Raw genomic sequence first — 23,471 nt, forward strand, 5'->3', positions numbered from 1 at the left:
TTTTTATGTGCATACTGTTTACAGAATGTTGACGTGCCATAGAAAAGGGAAGTACCTCACCATGCAGGGGGAACAACAACAACAAACCATAGTGTGATATGAATCAAGTATACATTTCAAAATAGAAGCACAAGTTATAGACAGTATGATTTTGGACTAATGTGTGCAAAAACCATTTTCAAGTGGATGTACAGCATAAAAACTTTCCCGTTTTAGCCTTTGTAAAGCAACTGTTGTGTGCGCTGGTGTGAGGATGTTTCAGGGAAAAATGGCTCTGCAGACACAACTTCAGTGAAACAGTGAAGGAATTTATTTCAATTAACAGCCTGTTTCACGACAAACGAACCATGAGGAACCTCAGTATTGAATACCTGTTTATCTTTAAGCACAAACTCTTTTATAGACCTCTGGACAGCACACATACCAAATTTGACATTCCCCAACATATAGCTCTAAATTTCAAAACTGATTTTTTCACATACACACTTTCCTTTTCTGGTTTTATTTAGTTTGTGACCTCGACTATGGCTGGGCGATAAATTGATTTTATTGATTAATCAGTTTTTTGTTTTACTTTTGAAGATTTCATTTTTGTAAACTTTTTTTGAACCATTTATTACCAGTTATATTCTCATAATTAAACAATTTAAAAGAAAATCTCTGTAGCCTGGCTCTAACACTCACAGAAGGGATGATAAAAGCCAGTTTATAGATATTAATTTGTAATTTATTTTTTAGAAAAGAAAGAGAGCCTCAACAATCAAGTTCCATACTTGTCCTTGTTTGATTTCCAACCTCAAGAATAATTACATTTTTGTCAATAAACTCTTTAAAACTGCCTCCATGAAAAACAAAAACGACCAACATACGAGGAATTCACTTCAGAAGGGCAAAATTACAAACTGTGAAGGGAAACACAAACAAAACAATCCCGTTATTGCTAATAAAAAATGTTTTTATTTTCATTTAAGTCATGAAGAATTCACATGATTCACAAAGTGTCCCAAACTGCTTCGTACTTGACTTTTTAAAACCATGAGATCAATACACAACAGTAATATAAATGTGAGTAGCATCTTCATGTAGTCGTGTCTGCGATCCAGAATAAAATGTTTCAACAAATGGTTACATACTGCATGTTCACATCTGCTCACTGCGCTTCGTGGAATGTACGGCAATAAGAAATTATAAAAGACAATGAAAAACAAACCCAACATATTTTCAACAAACTTTTTTTTGTTTTTTTTTTTACAAAGCTGAGTCCCTTTGGGTGCATTTTCGCTGAACATTGCAGTTGTTGTATAGATTTTGCATCTCTGGTTGGAACAAAGATTTCGTTTTTCTAGCTGTATTTTCTCTGCCGATTCGTTTTCAGGTTTTGTTCTTAAAGCCAAAGAAAAACAAAAATTTGGTCCAGTCACAAGAAAAATCCTCGGATGATGAGCGCGCTGTCGGCTGACGCAGTTCACACTTAAAGCTGTTGCTCTTCATCGTCACAGCTGGATTATTGCACTTCATCGGGAGGAAGTGGGACTGAAGCGGACAGACTGGCTGCGCTAAGAATGACAGAAGACGGCTACGGCTCTACAGGACGGCATTTCAGCAATACGTTAGTGATCGACTCACCGGATGAATATTGCTTTCATGTTGTTTGATATGTTGTTCAGTCTTCAGTAACTGTTTATTTTTTTTCTGTCTTTTTACCCATTACGTTGTTTTGTCCCGTCATGTTTTAACAGATGTCTGAAGTTCTGGGCGTCCGTCCGGTACGTCCGGGCTACGACACCCACTTCCTGGAGCTGGTCCGGCCCAGGCTGGCAGTGCTGGAGCGGCGGGAGAGGACCGGCGTGGCGGCGGTGGCGGCAGAGGCGGTGGGGGACGTTTCATTGGAGCACCCATGTTGAAGCAAAATATCCATGCAGCCTTTGCTCCCGGTTTTTCTGGCGATCATCATGGGCGTCTGACCTTGGCTGTCCTTCGCTTTCACATCGATCCCATACTGTGAGAGAATAAATACGAGAGGAAACACTTAAAATTCCTTAAAGGGGCAGTGTTATGTGTTTCCCAGGCATAAAGAGCCATTTTATAGCACCATGTTGCCTTCAGTTATTACAAAAATGGTGTAGATATGAAATTTAACTACATAATTTAACAACTTGAAATTGGGCCTCTGTCTCTTTAAGAAACTCCTGCTCTTTCTGAAACTCCGCCTACTTTCCACTGGCTGAATGGTTGCCATGGAGACTAAAGGCTTTCTCAAACATGCATTAAAGAATCAAGGCAACATTAGGTATGTCTTTAATGAGGGAATAACATTATAGCATGATATAAAGCTCAAAAACAGTCAACTTTGGATAATATTGCTCCTTTAAAATTTTTATATTTAACATAGAATAAGAAATCGATGAAAATCCATTGGATTTAAATCAGTTTTTCTCTTCATTTTCTGTTTCCATTTTATTTTCTTCTCAGTGAAACTTGATTAGTCATAAAAAAACAGCAGCGTTACAGTTCATTTCTGTTGTTTTAAATCTTGAAGAGACGTGGCTTGGCCTCTTTTCTTTGTTCTTCTAAAAATAAATGTTACCAGACATCTAAGGTTTCTTTCAGGGTAGCGGTGGATAGTACAAACAGAAATACACCCACCCAGACGAGCAGCTGGGTCATGACCACGTCTCCCAGCTGGCAGGCGGCGTGCAGAGCCGTACGCGACGGCGTGGCGGCCAGCTGTGCGTTGATTTGCTCCTTGGTGCTGTGGGCCAGAAGCAGCAGCAGCCGGGGCAGATCCCGGTCGGTCACTGCGGACAGGAGCGACGCCGGCACGCTGTCCTCCGAGGCCGACCGTAGAGGAGCAACAAAGGCGCGCTGCTCATACTTTGCCCGGATCCAGGACTCTCTTTCCTCCCTGGTGACACGGAAACATCACAGGACTGCATGAAAACATTGAACAACGTAGAGGAAACCTCCATGTTATGGTGAGGAACACACTTTTTATTCTGGGATAATAGTTTGTTATTCAAGATAATTTATACAAGACTCAAATTTTTTAGCTTTTCAGCAACTAATGCTCAGTTTTAAAGAGTTTTTGTACTTCCATTTGGGTTTCTACTGTTTCTAAAAACAGCCTATGCGTTATAAAAAACAAACATCCAGACGTTTTTTTGGCAGTCTCAAAACTGTTCCAAAAACATCACAAATGTCAAGTCACATTCGATCAGCAATGTGTTACCTAGCAACCCCAGCCGAGTTCTGCTGTTAACTAGCAACCTCAGTTGAGTTTAGTCAGCTGGTTTTACCGCTGTATGCGCTGCACAATGGCTGCTTTCATTTACCCAGTTTGGTATTAAAACGTTTATTTACCAAACTGAAGCTCTAAACCTTGTTGGTTTGGTTCAACCCACCGTGTTGCGTTCGGCGTGGGTTTGGTGCGGCCCTGAGTGCAGCTCTCCCACACGCTGTTGGCCATGTGGTTTCCGATGGCAGCCAGAACCTGCGTGAGTTCCCCCGGCCAGTCGTCCAGGTCCAACGAGCGAACACGAGACAGGTGGGTCCCCAGGTTCCGGTGGATCCCCGAACACTCGATGCAGATGAGGGCGCCCAGGTTCAGACTGGCCCAGGTGGGATCTGCAGGGACAAGAGGAGGTGAGTCTGGTTGCAGCACTGAAGCAAAAACATAACACTGCAAAACCACAAAATATTACCAAGTATTTTTGGTCTAGTTTACTTACAAGTAACTTTTCCTGTCCTGTAGCTTGCTGAAAAGTTACTTGTAAGTTAGTTTTGTATTATCTGAAAAGCACTGAGATCTTTGTTCTAGAAATACTTGGTAATATTTAGTGTTTTTGCAGAGTAAAAAGTGAACTTACTTGATGCTTCGCAGTCCACACACAGGTTGTTTCCTTTGGTGTTTCGGATGGCCTGCAGCGCCACGGCCTCGCTTTGACTGCTCCTCCGTGCCTGGAAACAGAAAGTATCAATCATTTCAGTCTCACAAGACACAAAACTGGGCGACATTTGACCTCAGAAAAGCTGATTTTCTTGTTTTGCTGCAAAAATATATTAATCTGGAGCAAATTTATTTAAATTACAGATGCAGAGATACAAGTTCAGCCACACAGGAAGACAACTGGACACCCATCAGGGTCCAACACGAAGACTAAAGGTTTAGGCTCCATCAAGACCAGCAAGACTTCGCTGGATGATAAATTACCCCAGAAATTATTGCAATAAATAATAATATTGTTGTTTTGACACTATTTTCAAGTAATGTAATGATAATGGCATAATAATGCAAACACACTGTCTCAAAGATGAATAAACTTTAAATTCTAATGAACATTTAATATTGCAACTGGAAGACATCTTAAATATTCAAAATAAATAAATTAAAACATCCAAACTCTGGTCAGGAGCTTCTGTTTAGTTCTGTCTACATCTGGGAACCTTTCCAAACCAAAGAGCCGTTTTTGCTCCAGTTCTCACTCAATAACATTCTCAAAAACAACTTTAAGATGTCTAAGAAATATTTACTCTAGGAAATTTGTGGTTGTTTGTAAAGAACCACCATTTCATTTCTGTTTTTAGGTTTTGAAACAAAGAAAAAATATATATATTTACAAAAAGATGCCTGATGCATTCATTTTCTGTAATGGGGGAAAAAACCACTGAGCTCCTTTCAGAATGAGCTGCTTTAGGGCCTCTGTCACTTTAAATCCAAATAAGCTGCTGCTGGCTACTCCAGATGGTTGCTAGGTTACAGGGCTGGACTGGGCCTTGGTTGCTAGGTAACGGCACAGAGTCTGTGGAATGTGCTGAAAAGTCACTTAAAAGTTAGTTTTATCTTGTTATTTAAGTGTACTAAGATATTTTCACAATAAAATAGACTAAAATTACTTGGTAAGGTTTTGTCCTTTTGCAGTGTACCATTATATTACTTGAAAATGGTCTCAAAACAACAATACTATTGTTTAGCACAATAACTTCTGGGACAATTTAAAGTCAATCTTATGATTTATGCCTCTGCTTTTCTGTTCTATAGAAAGTACACATGTTCCAGTGTTTTGGGGAATTTTTTTTACCTTATTCCTGCCGCTCTCACAGGACTGCAGGCTTGCCAGGATCTGGCTCTCTATTGCTGTCACCCAGGAATCCCTCTCCTCCAGGCTCTGCGCCTCAAAGTGCCACATTTGGCCGGTAGAGGAAACTATAATAAAGTCTGCATTCTCTTCCTCTGCAAGTACAAGAAAACAAATACAACTTTTAGTGACATCTGCACAAATTGGACATGGATAATCTGTGGAGATTTATCAAAAACAAACACAAAATGGCTTAAAGTCTGAGAGGTGAAGAACGAAAGATGTCGGGGTTATTTGGATGAACGCATGCTTGGGATGGTTGGAATGGAAAGACTCTGCACCCTCATGTGTTACCTGTCTTATTAATGTTTCTCAAGCTACCAAAGCTCTTTAATTTCCACATTTTGCGTTTGGCTGCAGAGCGAGAGAAACGCACAGAGGAAAGGAAAAAAAAAGAGAAACAGAGAGACGGGAAATAAGCTGTTAAGAAATCTTAACAGAGATATTTGATATTTGATCATCCATTTTTAGACTGGAACGACAGACAGTTAGGAATAAGTTGTTTGTACTGAAACAAAGTAATCGTTCAGAGTGCAGTAAAGCGGAAAATTTCCCAAATGTTCAGATAATTTCCCAGGAAAAGCGACATTACCCTCTGCTTGGCCAACAGCTGCATCCCCTTTCTGATTCATGCTCTTCTTCCTCCTGTTCTTCTTCCTGTCACTCATGGGAGACGCTTGGCCCGGATCTTTTCCGGCCGTCCCTTCAAGGCCATCTGACATTAAAAAGGTGAAAAGAAAATAATCAGTTGCTGTGGTGGTAGCAGACATTCAAAGTTGAATCTGGTGTGCTACACTTGCCAACACTTTGTGCTTTAGCGGACAACGATGAAGGGCAGCGCTGCAGTCCTCTCTCGCCCCCTTGTGGAGACAAAGCGCCGGGCCGGTCGTCAGCGACGGACAGAGTGGACGGACACAACTGAGGAACTGAGAGAAGGTGAAGATTTTCTGTTAATCATGTAGTAAGAACAACACATATCAACTAGGCAATACACTGCAAAAACACAAAATCATACCGAGTATTTTTTAGTCTAGTTTCCAGTGCAAACGTCTTAGAACAAAAACTTACAAGTAACATTTTAGCTTGTTTTCAGTCAATAATTCCTTAATATTGATTTAAAAGAGTACTATTTCCACTTGCAGATTATTTCACTTATAATGTGGAAAAATGGCATGTTATAAGTGAAACAATCTGCCAGTGGAAATAATAGTTTTTCTTAAATGTTTGATTTTCTTTTTCATAAACAGCGGCCCTCTGTACGTTCTGTGTTTAGCTTCATTTTGCCTCATCAGAAACATCAATAGAGGCACTGTATTGTACTGTTTTTCATTCATTTATGAATGTCAGTTTCAAACAAAATATTTGGTTAGCAAGTTAAATATTTAGCCTGCTGCAAACTGAATACTTAGCTTTAACTGTGACATTCATAAATGAATGAAAAACATGGCAAAAATATGACTTTAAAGAATGAATCTGCCTTTTTTCTCTTATGAGAGACTAAATAACCCAAATTATTGCTGCTAAGCTTTGACTGTGTGACTTTACAAACAGCACCCATCCTTCTCTCAGTCACTGTTAGCGTAATGATTGCCATTAATTTAGATTTTTGTTGTTAGTTTGTTATTTTCCCATAGAAAAAAGGTTTGCTAGACTATTTTTCTTTTCTTTGTTTAGAAAGTTTTCTAAAATGTAGTTTATTTCTTTCGAAAGAAATATTTAAGAAAAGAGAAAACAGGGAGCATTAAGTTACGCAATATTTAAAACTAAACTGGATATTCAGTTACAAAATTCTGCCTTAATATCAATAAATACTAATAAAAAGTATTATAATTATGTGTTTAATGCCCAGCTGAGTTGGCGAACTGACTCAGCGTACCTGTGCTGGTGCCATCAGCTGCGGCCGGCTCCTTGCTGATCCCGTTGACTCCAGGTAAAGCCGCCAGGGGAACAGCTGAGGGTCCGGCAGGTGCGACGGCTCTCGGCGGGCGTTTCCCGGGAACTTTAACCGTCACACGGAGCAGGTCGATCTCCTTCCCGTGGGTGTTCTGTGTGTAGTCCTGTGATGGACGAGATGTTAAATGTTTTTACCTCGTTTAGCAACAAGGTTCTGTGAAACGGTGCCAAGGTAAATCTCTAGAGGAGGGGTGTCCAAACTTTCTGTCACACAGGCCAAAGTAGTCGTGTCAGATGCTAAAATTAAGCCAATAAAGAAATGGATGATATTCATTGCAGATCAAAAACTTAAAGTTAAAAAAAACCCAGATCGTGATGTAAGGTCGCACAGGGCGGCCATCTTGTCTGACAAGTGAGTTTTACAGCTTCTTTTATTTGGACTTTGCATTCAGGTAAACTCTATGACAGAATATACAATTTTCTTTTTAAATCAAAATAATACAAAAATATAGTCTTAATATCGCCAGGATAAAGTCATATTATTAAGAGGATTTTACACCAACGTGTAAAATAGCAAAAAATAAATTTCTCATTAAAACAACTTTTTTCTTGTAATTTTCTTCTGGTATAATAGTGCCTTTATTCTGCTAATTTTATGACTATATTCTTGTAATTACGTCGTTGTACAACTCACAGATAGGATGACTGAAATAAAAGGCACTTTTAAAAAATATTTTCTGTCATTTGTAATTTATTTTTTTCTCTTTTTATAAAAATTTGGTATGAAAAAAATCTGAGATTTTATTATTACGCCGTATGGCCCAGCCCTATCCCATGTGTGTACAATATTATTTTTTTAAACAATATGCCAAATATTTGTTTTTATAATGACCCAGCTACATGATTACAAGATCTCAGAAAAATAATAACTCTAGAAACACAGATATTTTTTCAAACTCTTAATTTCTTTCCCCTTCCAGTTCTGCCTCAACATGCTGAGAGTTATATTTAAAATTCAAACATAACCTACAGGGACTCTAGGTGTCAAATTATAGAATATGATATTCTTTATATAAAATAGAAAATATAAAAAAAACAAAACAATTTGAAGCCTTTTTTGCAGAATCCTTTCCATGAAATCAATAAGAGTTAAAATCTGGAGCTGCAGAAAACGAGAATGTGTCCTCTAACGTGTCGTTGCGACTGTAAATCTGCAGATAAGCGCTCTCCAGAGGCGGCTGCGGATGCTTTACGGCTGTATCGATCAGGGCTGGACGCTGTTTTTCTTACACTGGAGCTGGAGTGATAAGACAGCGTGCCATTGTTGGACAGGGTGACGTATTTCTTCTTCCACTCCTTATTCAGAGAGTTGCCACTCCTCTTGAACAGGATGCCCTGATGAAAACAGACAATTGCAGATTTAGCATGACACACAGTCTGGCTAAATTTAGCCAGTGCCTTCAAAGCAGCCCAGAGCTCCTGTATTAATAGAAACATGCTGGGGAAAGGTTAGGAAAGATGAAACTGAAAGCTGGGATATGTTGTTTAGTTTCTCTGAGTTCTGTATTTTTGTTTGTAAAGAAGACAGCCACAACTAGTTATCGATTAATCAATAATTCTGATGTATAATCATCAGAATAATCGATTAATTGACAATTCTCAATTAATCGGATTAAAAAACTGCCTCACTGCAGATTTTTCATTTAAGTTTTTCATGTAGAATATTAGGGATACATTAACAAATACAAATAAAACAATAAATCCTTTTGAAGATAAGAAAATAAAAATTGTATTGACTAAAATGTAATAACAGCATTCCTACTGTGTCCACTTGATCATTTAAGGATACATCTGCAGGGGTGTTAGGTACAAAATATTCACAAACAAAAAAGTTTTTATTATCTTAAATGCAAAATGTGTGCATATTGTGTACAGTCCTAGTCCAATTACTACTCTGTGGTGTTCTTTCAGCAAATGTAATGATTAATCAATTACTAGATTAGTTCGTGACTATTTTAATAATCAATTAATCATGAATAATTCAGTCTTATTTGATACAAAGCTGTGAGACAGGAGGGATCTCTTGGAAACTCCTATGAATCGCTCATTTAAAAAACATCAATTAATCACGTTTAATCATTTCAGCCCTATGATCGATTAATCACAATTAATGCAATTAATCGTTTCAGCGTGAGCAAAAAAACAACACAAACCTGTTTGAGCGGGACGCCTCGCACACCGCTCTGATCCCCCTTTGAGTCACCAGCTTTCTTGTCCGTGTCCCGGTTCTGAAACAAATCCCATAGAAAGTATTTTTAATCCCTGTAGAGATGAACGACAGGGGAGCCGGATGGAAATGAGAATGAAATGACAGGAGAGGGAACGTTTGGCGGGGGACTGACCTTAAACAGGGAAGGTCGCCTGGGGATGGTCTTCAGACGCGAGCTCCCGCCCGCCTCCACCTGAGCTGCCCTCAGGTCTCTGTGACCCACAACAGGGGTGGAGGGGAGGGAGCAGGCGTAGCTGCTGGGGCCATTACTGGCCTGAGAGGGGAGGGGGGGAATCCAGAGGTCACAGGGCCAAGATGGGAATGGAGATGACAAGGAGGAGATGGAGAGAGTGAGGATGACGTGAGTGAGTGATGAGGTGATAAAATGTTTCTGAGGTGGAGTAAAATTAGACTTTAAAGACTTGATTTATATTTAAAATCTAGTTACCCAGGCAGATTATTTAACACATAACAATACATTTTTCCCATGTTATAAGTGACATAATCTGAAATTGGAACTTGTACTTTTTTAACAATACTGAGGATTTATTGATTTACAACAAGCTTCTTTATCTTGCTGAAATTTTATTTGCAATTTATTTTGTCTCATTTCTAGTGTACCAAGATATTTGCACTAGAAACTAGGGTAAAAATAATTTTTTGCAGCCATTAAAAATATATTGCCATGTATTACATTTCATAAATTTTAGATTTTTAGGTTATTCAAAGTGATTTAATAAAATTAAGGATGCTGCTTTATTTATCAAGTGATATTGATTAATAATTCAGTATAGCATTTATTCATAGCATAAAATATGTATTGAAAAATATGACAGCATAATGTATTACAATATATTTAATAATATATAGGGACTTGCACTTTTCACATATTAAAATATATTACAATATATATTTACACAGGCATGCTTTATTATATTAAATAATATTCTAATGAAATATATTTGTTAATGTATTGTAATATGAATCTGTCAATGCTAGATTGTAGCATATTACCCAATATATTGGGTATATATTCTGATAGATTAATGTGTCAATTCCCTGTGTATTATATGGTATATTTGTCAATATATTTTAACATATATGATAACATCTCAGCTTTAAAGCTCCAAGTGACACTGAAATTAAATAAACTCTGTTTTATTGCTTTTGATGTAGTAAAATTACTTTAGCTGGTATGCTAGCAGCTAGCGCTAGCAAGTGCGCTAACTCTTATGCTAGCACACTTGTTACGTCACCGTATCGTGTAGCGATACGGTGACGTAACAGGGTGACGATAACGTGATGATAACGTTAGAAACCGCCTTGGTAGCACCTGTCCGGGCAGAGACGCTGATCCAGGTGTGGATCCTCCGGAGTGACTCGGCGAGTTGGGAAGAGATTTACACGCCAGCAGCGCCGCCTGTTTCTTCTGCGCTACGATCTTCTGGGCGGCTGAAAACCACACAGAGCTCCGGTTAAAACGTTTCGTCTCTGATTAAGATGGAGGTCAGGATGAAATGAGCTCACCTTCTGAGAAGACCCGGTCTACGTTGAACCCGTAGGTGGCGCAGGTCTCATAAAACAGCGAGTGTTTCACGTCGATGCACAGCTGCCGGGCGCGCTGGTCCTCGATCACTCGGGGGTTGGTGCTGCTTATTTTATCTGATCAATCCAGGATAACAGGACGGTATTAATATATCTTTATTATGTAACAATATTTGGTGACGATGACAAACAAAAGGTTTTTCCAAAATGACAAATGAATACTGGAAAATTATAACAATATGGCATAAATGATTTATGAATTATGTATGTTATTTTGGTCAAAATTATTAAAAATATTTAAATTATAATATTTCACACTTTTTCTAGTTTTAGCTCAATTATGGTATTGAAAAAATAGATTACTATGAGGATGGCTGGATCAATGGATGGATGAATGGATTGGGAATTCACTCTTTCAACTAAATAACAGTTTATTAATTCAAAAGTTTATTTTTCCCATGTTCATCTATTTTGGTGAGTTAAATCAAGTTTAATCCCAGGATGAGTAAATTCCACGGTGTAATCTGTGAGTTTACCTTGGGTTCCCACCACGATGACAGGGATGTCTGAGCGGTGAGCACTGAGCTGGCTGTAGAGCTGGTAAAGCTCCTGGAAACTGGCTTCGTTCTCCAGACTGAAGACCATGATGACCGCATCGACCCAGCTGCAGAACTGGAAAACAAAACAAAACGTTAGCTCCAAGCTATTCTGGTAAAAACCAAACGTTATCTCCGAGCTAGCCTGGTAAAAACCCATCACATTGTTCAATGATTTGGACTGTGTTGAAGATTTAAATGTTACCCAATCTCTACATATGTAACACACCAGTTTGACACTACAAAGCTTTCTTCAAATTGCCTGGTCATAAACAACCATCATCTACTGCTAAGAAAGACGTGCTGAGCCCAACAATTTGGCTGCTAATGTTGGTATTTGTAAGCAAACTGAACTGCTTCATTCCCTCTGCTGCCATTGCTGCAACTACAGGCAGACTTCAATTTTAAAGTAGTGCAGAAAAGCAACATAATCATTCCCAACTTCTCTTTCTGTTTTCTACCAGAGTAATCCAAGTCAATGGGAGAAAATGCAGACCTAACAGTGAAGCAGGATTAGAGTTGAGAGGAACTGTGTAGCTCCAAACAGATGATTCAGGTGTTACAGGCCTACATGTTTACATAAAACACACCTGTGCGTCAGGAGCTCCAGCTTCCTCCCGGATCAGCAATAGGTGACTCTGACTGTCCACCAGAACTTCTTTTTTATACCTTCCACCTGTCAGGAACAACAAGAGCAACGGGAAGGCAATTTAACAGGCCACTGAGCTGCAAAACAGCCAATCAGGTAATACTTTAATTTAAAACAAAATCGTTTCTACCATCAGGCTTCTCAATCGCAGCATAACTGCCTGTGATGTATTTGTTCACCAGCGCCGACTTTCCACTTTTCAAGCTGCCTAGAATGCCCTGAGAGAAAAAGGAAGGAAATACATTTAAAGAAGTAGAAGTTATTCATGGTCAGTGATGGAGAACATCTCAAACCAAATTGTCAGAATTAATTAAAACTTTAATGCAGACTTTCAGTTCCTTTCTCACTTGCTGATTTCGTCTGACTGAATTTGTAACTGTGACAACACTGGGTAAACAATGTTCTTTACAGTCTAACACCAAAACTGTCGCTACTAAATAAGGTTAGGTCTGTAACGATTAATCATGAAGAAATTGTCATCTAAAGTAGTAATCAATTAATTGTTAACTGGAGTAAAAAAATCTCCCGTTAAGCACCTTTTTACTGTCCATTTATGGATTCAAAAGGTAGTATTTTTAGCAACAGATGCATCCTTTGCAACAAATGACCAAGTGCTCATTAATTGAATGCCATATTATTTCATTTTATGACATACAATTGTTTTCTTATTAAAAAAAAAGTAATTCAACTATTTGCTTATTTGCATATTTTAATGTTTCAGATATTATGTATAGAAAGGCTAAATGAAAAATCTGCAAAATATGGCAATTTTTAAAATCCGATTAATCATCATAATAATCGATTAATCACTATAGTAATCTATGGAATAATTGATTACTAAAATAATTGGTAGCTGCAGGCCTAGTGAGCTCAAACAATGAGAGCATAATAGAGAACTGTGGACCATCTGAATGCGGTTTTTACTGTCAGTTGGAAGACAATTAGATAAAACAAAGTATTTTTCTTTTATTAATCGAATGTTTTGCTTTTATTGTAATAGAGAACAAGATCACAGACATCCAGTGACTTGGTCAAAAGCAGACCTGGTTGCAGTCTTTCCTCAAACTGGGCTAAAAACAAAAAAATTCAGAGTAAAGAGTGACCCAAATCAGATTCTTGTCATGAAGACAACTGAAAATTCTCTTTTGTCCTGACGAAGCAATAGAAAACAATTGATTCCCCAAAATTTAAATACAATTGAGTAAAACTTTTGCTATAATTAACAAATATATAATTTTCAATTTATGAAAATGTCTTTTGTCTAACGTCAGTTAAAATGTGTCAAAGGTTTGGACATGGCTGATCTTGGAGATTGCAAAGTAAGGCTGTAGAAGGAGTTAGCAGCAACAATTAGACCACCAGTGAATTTTTATTACTAATTATCTCTTAACGTGGTATTTTAGTCCCTGCAGAGTACATGTTCTTAAATTAAATGTTGGATTTCTCTTTCAGTGGGAGATTATGCTACTTTAATTAAAGAAAATTATATTTTAAGGTTCTCTTTTACATCTATATAACTAATAATTTGTGTCTGTACTTGCACAAATGATCTCAGAAAGCATTAGCTCATTGTATTGTTTGCCATATTTTTTAAATAAAAATATGGCTTTTGTAACTGCTGAAGTCAACATGTGAAAAGATGTTGATTTTGATTTTTTCTGCTTGATTTATCACCAGCCTAGAGTAAATCTGGTGATTATTTTTGGGATTAATTGATTAATAAATGAATAGTAAAAGGTGGTTAATATGAGATTTTATTAACCAGGTGAAGCTAAAACAGCCACTTGATGAGTTTTAGGTAGAAAATATTTACGGACAAAGTTTTTTGTTTTTATCTTAAATGCAAAATGTAGATATTTTTGTACAGTTTTGGCTTAATTACTGCTCTGAGCGTGTTGTTCTTTCAGTCTGTCCTAATAACAGTTAATTAGTTACTCAATTAGTTGACGATTATTTCAATAATTGATTCATTACGGTTAATCCGATTAATTGTTTTACCAATACAAACAGGCAAAACTCTTTCTATGTTTAGGATGTAAAATGATTTGCAAATATGGACTTTGAATTATCTTGTGATATTTTGTGGTAACTTAAATATTATGATAAAAAACTGTTATATATTTATGTCAGGTAACTGTATGGCTGTGACTGCATGGCAGAGCATTCAGTGTCTCCAGCACAAATATTCTTGAAAAATATTCCCACTTGAAAAAGGTTTCTTCTGTTACTTAAAAATGTATATATTTTCCCACTAATCTGCACACAGTAACTGCATCTAATCATATTTTTGAATTTACAGATATTTATTGGTGTTTTTCTGAAACCAATGGTGAATAAAAAAGCAAAATTAACATTTTGGATTGTACAGTTAATTCTATTTTTATCACTAATAACTGAAATGTATCATAAAAATAAATCAAAATCGAAAATTTTCACAATAAATGATAAATGATATGATGAATACCTACACCTATCCCTCCCTAAAAAAGAGTTTGACAACTTTATATGTCTAATTAAAATATGACATGCTTGGTTTATTATAAACGTGATTTTAATTTGTAAAATTATGACATATTTTAGGGACTTCTAACTTGACAAATCAAAAAGTTAAAAATAGAAAAACTGGTTCATGTTTAAATGGATTTACTGGGATGAAAGGCATCATTTTCCCAGAGAGCAACTGCTGCAACTCAGCAGAAAACCAAACATTAGCTACTGTAATATGTTTCCTGTTATGCTGAACTGTGCAAAAAAAAGACGAAAAAAAAAGAAAGAAACAGTTTCTCTACAGTTTTATTACTCAGAATCGGTTTTTACTGTGAGCTGAATGTGTGATCCATCAGTTGCAGTGATGGAAACTCACCACTCTCAGCTCCGGGATGGATCGGCTCAGCATCCACTCCTGACTGTTGGCGATATTTACTAAAAAGACAGGCAGAGACAAATGTTCAGCGAGCTGCAGACACAGGGAGGGGATTCATCATGTTGATTATACACAGAGAGGAGGGCAGCCATCTTAACTGCCTGTTGGAAGGGGTGATAAATCACACATCTGCAATATGAGTTGCACGGGTGGTCCTGCAGGTCACAGTTATGAATATAACCTTTAATTCACAGCGGGGAAACCAGTAAGCTGCAACCATGCTGCTCTTTATCAACTTAGCTGTCCTTTATTTAAAGCATGGGAAAAGCAGTGTGCTGCTTGAAACCAGATGGTTTGATTCGTCTGCTGCTCAAAGATGTCTTAGCTTTTCACACTGTCTCCTTCCTCAAAGTAGAAAATGGAGCTAAAATTGATCGTTGTAGCGATGCCCTAATAGGAATAACAATGAGTCACTGCAAACTGGGCCGGCAGAAGTGAAAGACTATAGAAAGTCTTTGAAATGTACTTCCCCACTTCAGAAAAATTATCTGCTAAGGCCGGAAGGTCCCTCTGCTGCCTGAAAGATAAGACGGATTTAAATGCAGCTAATGCTATATCATTGGTTAAGTAAAACTTTTAGATGTGTCTCAGCTTCAGCATGCTTGAGTCAAATAATGACATGATTAGCAGGACTCTGGAGAACTTGGCAGCTGATATTCTGAGAAACTCGGTTAGATTAGGGATCAGAATAGCTATGTTTGTTACATTTTCACCTATCGTGTTCACTTTCACTCTGCTCTGTTAAACAAACCAACCACTTTGAGAAACCTGTTCCCCTCCTTGCCTGTGGTGGCGCTGCACCAAGAACCACTGAAGGAAACGACACAAAGACCTCCGTAGAGTACTGAGCACAACGTCTTTCTTTACAAATGCAAACTAAAACGGAGTGGTGTCAGATTTTAGCAGTTGTAGGATTTCGTTTTTGCCTCTGGCATAAGACTACGAGCCATTTTTCCTGCTAGCGCTGGATTGATTGTTTTGGTTGCATTTACCCAGAATACCCTGTTCTATAGCTCACTTCCTACTTTTGAAGTGGTCTCTGGTCTGATTGGCGTTCATATGCATTCGAACCATACCAGAGTTCTCTGCAAGCAAACCGAGACCAAGGGTTGCATTTACACCAAGCCTGTTTAGTTTGTTTGAAGAGAAAGTACCAAAAGCAGCAAGCGGGCTACAGTGCAGGGCATTCTGGGTAAATATAACATACATTTCTACTAGAAGGAAGTTGGGCTCTTGTCTTCTTCTGTGGGTTTTGTATCGTTTCCTTCAGTGGTTCTTGGTGTAGCGCCCCCCACAGGCGAATGGTAAGAATGTTTTATAAATGGTGGGGTTCGTTTGAAAGTGAAAATGTAACAAATGTTGTAATTTTGGACCCAATCGAGACGAGCCTACCGGACAATCAGGTGTGAAAATACTCTAGGTTTGTTGAATCCAAATTCTTCAAGTTAACTCCCAAAAAAAGGCAACAGTCACAAAGATCTAGGAAACTTTCTCAATCCAAGAAAAATTGACTTTTTATAATTTCTAACTGATAGTAAAGAGAGTAACAGATAGAAGGTGTGGCTGTTTGTGTCTTTCAAATACAAACTAAATCTGTGGCAGACGAATCCATGGTGAAAGTGGGCTTTCATGCGAGCTGCTGCTGCAGTCTGACTCTTTCCACACACAAAAAGGGCAATTCCTACCACACAAAACACACACAGGCACACACACTGACAGTCTGTCTCATTGTGTCTTTCTGACTGAAAGCCCTTTTTATGGCCTGGTGCTGGAGCCAGAAGTGATTAGACAGTGAAGTTCTTCAGCTGCTTTGCTGCGCACATTTCCACAGAATCCCAATTACCTCCACTTCAACCATCCAGTTTATGTGTGAACACTCAAATATTCAACTTTATTCTGTTTCTCTTAAACCTTAAAACCTTCCCCTCTATCTCAAATATACTACATCCTCTTTCACATCTCGTCTTCCTCCTCTCCATCAGGCGTTGCTGCCTTTGTAACAGCAGCAATACTACTGTAATATGGCAGGCCGATTTAACATAAAATCAGTTTCGCCACACCAGATTTCTTTAATTACAATTTGATTTGACAAAATACCTAATTACATTGTGACTAGTAAATGACGTCAGATTATCATTAATTTGTATGGAAGATTTCAGTATATTCAGTATGTCTACGATGAATTACCATCAGAAACACACATGTCAAATATCAACAATTGAATTATGACAGTTAAAGTACATTAAAGATGTCTCACATTCTGTTCCGATTAGTCATAATTCTAATTAAAGATCTTGAATAACACCATAAATCAAGATACTTTAAATGTATTGTTAGATAGTTTTGGGTGGTGCAAACTAAGTTGCAGATATGTTGAAAGCAAATAATGACGAGGCAAAGCTAAATAAGAAATATCTAGAACTATAAACTCCAAATAAAGTAGAGATATCTTTTATTAGATGGGTTTTCTTCTATTTGACACATCTTTAATTAACGTTATGACTAGTCAGAAAGATTTTACTGATATCTTGTATTAGTATTTTGTTTAGCCAAAGCGATACATATTTACATGGCATTTTGAAAATTAAATAAAACTGAAAAATTCAAGATAAAAACCGACAAAAGATTTTTGAATATGCAGCAATGTCAAATTGGGGATTCTTTGTAGATTTCAGAAGCAGTCTTCATGTTCACAAAGTTTGTGTTCTCCGGTATTGCACAGCACAAAATGCAAAATTTTAGTTGAGATATCTGGAAATGAAATTTTGACTAGTCATAATTGCATTTGCAATATCTTAAATTATAATTATGGATGTTTGACTCTTCAAATGACAAATTCTGATCACGTCATTTAAAATATCTTCTTGAAATGAATTTTCAGGTCAAAATGTAATTGAAGATATTTTGAATTGTTATCCTTACTAGTCAGAATGTAAATGCAGATATCTTAAATTACCATGAACAGTCAAAAATGAATTTATAGATATATAGAATGTAGAATGTCTTATTGTAATGTTCCTACCAGTCATATTTTTGAAACTCTGTGTTTCAAAAATATATGAGTCTGTTGAATAAACCAGCCAGTCATCCTCGGATAGTCAGTGGAAAGCGATTTTATGTTGAAAAGGATTGCCATACACTTTTTAATTAACAGTCTGACTAGTCAGAATGACTTTAGGACATCTACAATTAGGAAAAACGACACAGATTTACGTAGCATTTTAAAATTTCAATGAAACAAACAAAAAATTATTTTTTGGGAAAAACGATTTTATGTTACAACGGCTTGCCACTGAAGCCCGGGTCTGACGGTTGCCATGGCAACACTTCCTCCTGCTCCTGAGCGTGTGCGTGCATGTGTATGCCGTGCATACAGAGGCTAGTTTATGTGCGCGCGCGTGTGAAATGGCGTGAATACACAATGAGTAAACGAATAAAAATAAAAAAGGCGCGCTCTGTTGGATGTAGCAAATCTTTAAATCTATTTTTATTCAAATCCCTGAATCGCTGCACATGTTTCCCCCCCAGTGAATTTAAATAAAACCAGACTGAAACAAAGAGAGAGAGAGATAGAGAGAAAGCAAGAGATGGAGAGAAAATGAATCTCCAGCTGCAGAAGGTGCGGTGGGTGGAAAATATCAAAGACGGGATTAAAAATGTTCCCGATCGGTTGTGGCGCCAAACAGATACTCCGGTGACATTATGAGATTTAAACCCACACTGGGAGAAAACAAGGTGCACCAGTGTGTGGGGTGTCAGTGTCAGTGTGTGTGAAGGCTGATTACCCCTGCAGCCATGTGAAATCTGCCCCCGCTCTGAGGGGAATTAGATTAAGACGACTCTTTTGGCAATCATCGCACCAAACGGTAGTTTTTGTTTCCTGTATCACTCGGGAACCAGATGCACATGGCGGCAGGAAAATGTCCCCAAGCCACGTGACTTTATTACAGCCTGTGAGAGGTTTCTCTCTAAAAAAGATCAACCCCACCCAATTCCAGCCTGACTCATTTCAAATGGATGCCTCTGCACGGAGGAAGAGGACATGTTCAGAAAAAATCCTGCAGAAAAGACGCTAAGGGAAGATCATGAGCTGCAGAGTGGCGTAGGGCTTGGCGATAAATCGATTTTTTTTTTTTTTTATCAATTAGTCGAATTTTTGGGTTTCTGAAGATCTAGTCTTTGGAAAACTTGGATGTTTTTAAACTAATTTGCTGTTTGGGTTTCCATGGTTTGGAGTGATGCACACGCCTAAGGCCGCCATCTTGTTTAATCAAAACTTAGACTTTGCATTCGGGAATATATGGATTAGACTAATCATTATTTTATTTTATTTTATTTACAAAAATACAGACTTATGACAGTAAAATACACAAGAATGAAGTTGAATAAAGTCGTAATTTTAATCTGTCACAAAAAATAGCAAAGAAATTAATTATACAAGATTGTTTCTCACTAAAACAATCTTTTTCTCATAATTCTTTTGATAAAATTGTGTCTTTATTCAGCTAATATTATGACTATACTCTAGTTATGTCCTCTAATGTAAAACTCTCAGAAGGGACGACTGAAATAAATAAAAAGCTACTAAAAAAACATTAATTCCTAGCAAAATGTCATATTCCAAGAATACAGTGGTAGTAGTACAATAATAAAGTCATACAACAATAATACGTGAATAAAGTGTTAATATTACCAGGATACAGTTGTATTTCCAGGTGCTTTAAATAATAATTTTATAAGAACACATGAAAAATAGCAAAACTTAAATAAGGAATGTTGAGCGTTTTGTTAAAATTATGAGAAAAAAGTTGTTTTAATAAAAAAGCTTGTTAATGATATCTAATGCAACCAGCGTCTTTCTTCAAAATAGATTCAGCTGTTTGCTCAACCGTTTCAAAGTCCTGCTGCTGAAAATAAATTGACCATGTTGAAATTTTAAATATTTCCTAATCTGTAAAACTGATACAAAAGCATAACTTAAGCCCTTCTAGTGAATTTTTGACTCATTCTGCTAATATTATGACAATTTTCTCAAAATTAAAATATTTCCTGTCATTTGTAATTCCATTTTTAGAAATTAAGCATAGAAAACAACTATTAAAATTGGATCTGAAAAAAAAAAAATCAGGAGATTTTTTTTAAGCCACATTGCCCAGCCTTAGCTGCAACTTGTTAGCTAGGGTTGGGTGACTATCGCTTGAAAATAAAATCAGTATTTTCTGGTAAAATTGTGTCGTTTTCTACTAATATGATAATTTTTTCCTAAGTTAACAAAAATTCTCATAGCCTGGCCCTAATTCTCCATCGTTTAGTCCAGAGAAAAGATGGCAGAAATAAAAGCCAATTTCTGAAAATATTTTCTGTCATTCGTTATTTCCATTTTTGAAAAAAAAATGAAAATCGAATCTGGTATGAAAAAAACCCAACAAAAATTTTGATTTTATGTCTAAGCCAGATCTCCCATAGCTGTAATAATAATAACAATAATTGATTAATTTTATCTATAACTACTTTATAACTTAAGATGACGCTACTGTATTGTAGCTACAACTGCCCTTGGGAAAAAACGGGTCCCATGTTTTGTTTGCTAGGTCTGGGCGATATGACTTAAAAATAAAATCTCCGATTAATCGATTTTCCGCTTTCTTTTCTATAAAGCATATAGTAACTTTGTACTTGTACAATTAGGGTCAGGCTACAATACTTTTTTTTTTTTTTTAAATCTAATCCTGAGAATATAGTCATATTAACAAAAACAAGATCAATTTTAACCAAAAACTAAAAAGTGATTTAATTTTAAGCCATATCGCCCAACCCTACAGTGTTTGTGACCTCCTACCTTCCTCCTCGCTGGAATCTCTCTGTATGTAGACAGGAGGAGCTGCGGATGTTGGCCCTGCCGCCCCTGAGCTGCTCTTGGTGAAAATGCCACTGATGAATTTGAGCATCTTCCTGTCTTTAGCAGAGCCTCGCTGACCCTGCTGCGCCTGCTGTGTGTCCCTGACCAGCCCCAGGTCCTCAGAAAGGCTGTTCAGGTCGCTGTTGTCCAGCGTGCGGCTTTTACCCTTACGTGCCGGTTTGGGGACCTGGTTGGCCGGAGCAGGGAGGGAGGCCGAGCCCGTCTTCAGCCGGTCCTTCCTGGGGATGTCCCTCATCACCGCGGCCACACCACCTCCGATGTCCAGAGACATCCCAGTTTGAGACTCGTCCCGTAGGTCCCTCCAGGCTTCCGGTCGGCTTGCTTCGGCCCATGATGCCCGGCAGGGACCGGGCGACCGCGTCGTCACGCGGCAGTCCTTCCGGTCGAGGCTCTGGGCCGAGGTAGGGCTGCGTTCCCGACCCTCCCTGGAGTCGCGGCCTCGGGTGGTCACGCTGCTGTGGGACTTCAGCAGGCTCACGGGCCGCTGTCCCGCTGGCCGGATAGGGAAGCTGGTCCTTGTGGGAGTTCGGCTCGATTCGACCAGCTCGGTTGGCGGTGTTGTGATCAGTGATGGAGACCAGCATTGCATTGACTCAACGGTGTCTACAGACCTGGTCTGCTGGATCGTACCTCTCTCAGCAGGTAGGGGGATTGAGAGGTTGCGTGGTGGCTTTTCAGGGGCTTTACCTGCAGCATCTACGGTATCTCTCTGAGGACTACGAGGTTTTCTCTCTCCAGCTCCATTCTCAGCCAGGATCGGAGCCCCAATCTCTTCCCCTGGACTTCTTTCCTGGTCGGCCTCCGCCTCCTTCTCCTGGGTGCTTTTCTTGGCCTCCCCGCCATTCTCCTCCACAGCCTCTACCTTCACCAAGGTGAGGGAGATGAGGTAGGTGGTTCGTTGCTGCAGGGCGCCTCCTCCACTCATGGGGTCAGGCTTTGGTGGATCTCCAGTCAATGAATGAAACCGGACAGAAGACCATGAACAAGTTTGCCAGTTTGTTGAGGTATGAAGGATTCCCACGGCTCAGCGGAGACAAAAACCTCCTCGGAAGACTCAATTGCAGAGGAACGACTGGTTTCATCCATCCCTCAAATTCCTGCTTCAAAGTTTCTTGATTTCAGTCACAGATTTCTTTGCCGATCGTTACCCTTCTTCGACATTTGAGCAAAAACTCTATCAGCTTTCTGCCAGTGGAGCCCAAACAGCTCTTTTGTTCCTGGAAACAGCCAATTAAAACCTATCACTGCAGATGCAAACCGCTACTCAGGCACTCGACTCGTCTTCATTATCATGCCCGATGAATCCTTCTTGATGGCAGTTGTTTACCCATTCTGGAGGGCTGTTCAGTCCGTGCAGCAATAAAAAAAAAACCTTGATTCAGATCAGAATAGCAAGTGCCCTGCAGTGTACGTCATCAATAACGAGAGGAAGAGCAGCTGTTAAGTGGACAGGTGAAAATTCATTAGCAGCATGGCACAGGACACCCGAACCGTGATCATCACCATGGGTGAGTCTTGCAGAGTGCGCCACCTCGCTGATGAGGAGGTGCCGCAGGGGATCCGGAGGAGAAGCCAGCAGGAGTCCGGGTGGATATGTGGAGATGTCCATCACGCTCCTGTCTCCGACTCCTGGAGCACCTCTGTCCTCCCAGCGCGTCGGGCGTTGTTGCTGAGCATGGCACCGCGGAGGAGGCGGTGAGGCTGAGGCGAGTCACCGCTCCGAAGCCCTCCGACCGAAGCGCCGTCACTCGGGTTCAGCGGGTCCGGAGCACATCACACACCCTCCCTCTTCTGCGTTTCACCAGGAGTCTTCGGTGCCCCTCCCTCACCAAGCCCCTCCCCGATTCAATATGGAATCCATACAATGCAGAGAGATCCGTGTTTCTTCTTCTTCTTCTTCTTCTCTCCTTTCCCAACCACTAAGACCGTCCCTGCTTTTTTATTGCTCATCCCATCTCCATCTCCATCCCCTCCCCTTCGGCTGGTGGTAAACCAGCGGTGCACACACCCACCCACACACACGCGCGCATGCACTCACACAGTGGCTGAAAAAGCTGCTAAACGAGGCGACACTGCAGGAGGAAAGATCAGTGACAGGGAGAGGCAAGCAGGCAAGGTTAAACGGCAATGACAAACAGAAAGAGGCAGGAAACAAAGAGGAATGCTTTTTTTCTTTCTCTCTCTCTCTCTGTGTGTTTCTTTCTTTGTGCATCACTGCTGCTGCTGTCTAGGTTTCATCACCATCCTTCATCGGTCTTCAGCTGCCTCTCCGTGTTTGTGTGAAAAAGTGTGTGGCTCCTCCTCAGTGGGAGGCTTGGCTTATTTGTTGCTAAGGTGTTACAATCTTCCTGGCTCTGGTGACACAATCATCCCCTCCTCCTCTTCCTCCTCTTCCTCCTCTGCCATCCTCTGTGTTGTAATTTCTCCCAGGGTATAAAAACGGTGTTTGTGTCTGTGAGTGAGTGTGCTGAATGAAAGAGATTTCCACTGAGTTTATTGATCTGTAGTCTATTGCCTACTAGTGTGTGTTCATTGGTCAAA

General features: G+C 39.1%; 1 protein-coding gene across 3 annotated transcripts; it reads right to left on the reverse strand.

Annotated features, from left to right (window-relative positions):
* Positions 1–934: 934 nt before the first annotated feature.
* On the reverse strand, positions 935–23,097 carry agap2 (ArfGAP with GTPase domain, ankyrin repeat and PH domain 2). Of its 3 annotated transcripts, XM_015059198.1 has the most exons (19): positions 20,850–23,094; positions 14,951–15,009; positions 12,218–12,305; positions 12,029–12,114; positions 11,379–11,514; positions 10,825–10,959; positions 10,631–10,749; positions 9,431–9,571; positions 9,242–9,316; positions 8,319–8,423; positions 7,012–7,192; positions 5,936–6,061; positions 5,728–5,850; positions 5,430–5,489; positions 5,079–5,230; positions 3,867–3,957; positions 3,402–3,624; positions 2,647–2,905; positions 935–1,999 (listed from the first exon to the last, which is right to left on the reverse strand). In XM_015059198.1, the coding sequence occupies exons 1-19, from the start codon at positions 21,853–21,855 to the stop codon at positions 1,778–1,780; spliced, it is 3,387 nt and encodes a 1,128-aa protein (XP_014914684.1). In that variant the 5' UTR covers positions 21,856–23,094; the 3' UTR covers positions 935–1,777. The 3 variants fall into 3 exon arrangements, with proteins under 3 accessions (XP_014914684.1, XP_014914685.1, XP_014914686.1); XM_015059199.1 differs by lacking the exon at positions 5,430–5,489 and having other exon boundaries at positions 20,850–23,097; XM_015059200.1 differs by lacking the exon at positions 9,431–9,571 and having other exon boundaries at positions 20,850–23,090.
* Positions 23,098–23,471: the final 374 nt, after the last annotated feature.

This window comes from Poecilia latipinna, unplaced genomic scaffold (genome assembly GCF_001443285.1).
Source record: "Poecilia latipinna isolate Pla-1442-1.1 unplaced genomic scaffold, P_latipinna-1.0 Scaffold1612, whole genome shotgun sequence".
Classification (NCBI taxonomy): domain Eukaryota; kingdom Metazoa; phylum Chordata; class Actinopteri; order Cyprinodontiformes; family Poeciliidae; genus Poecilia; species Poecilia latipinna.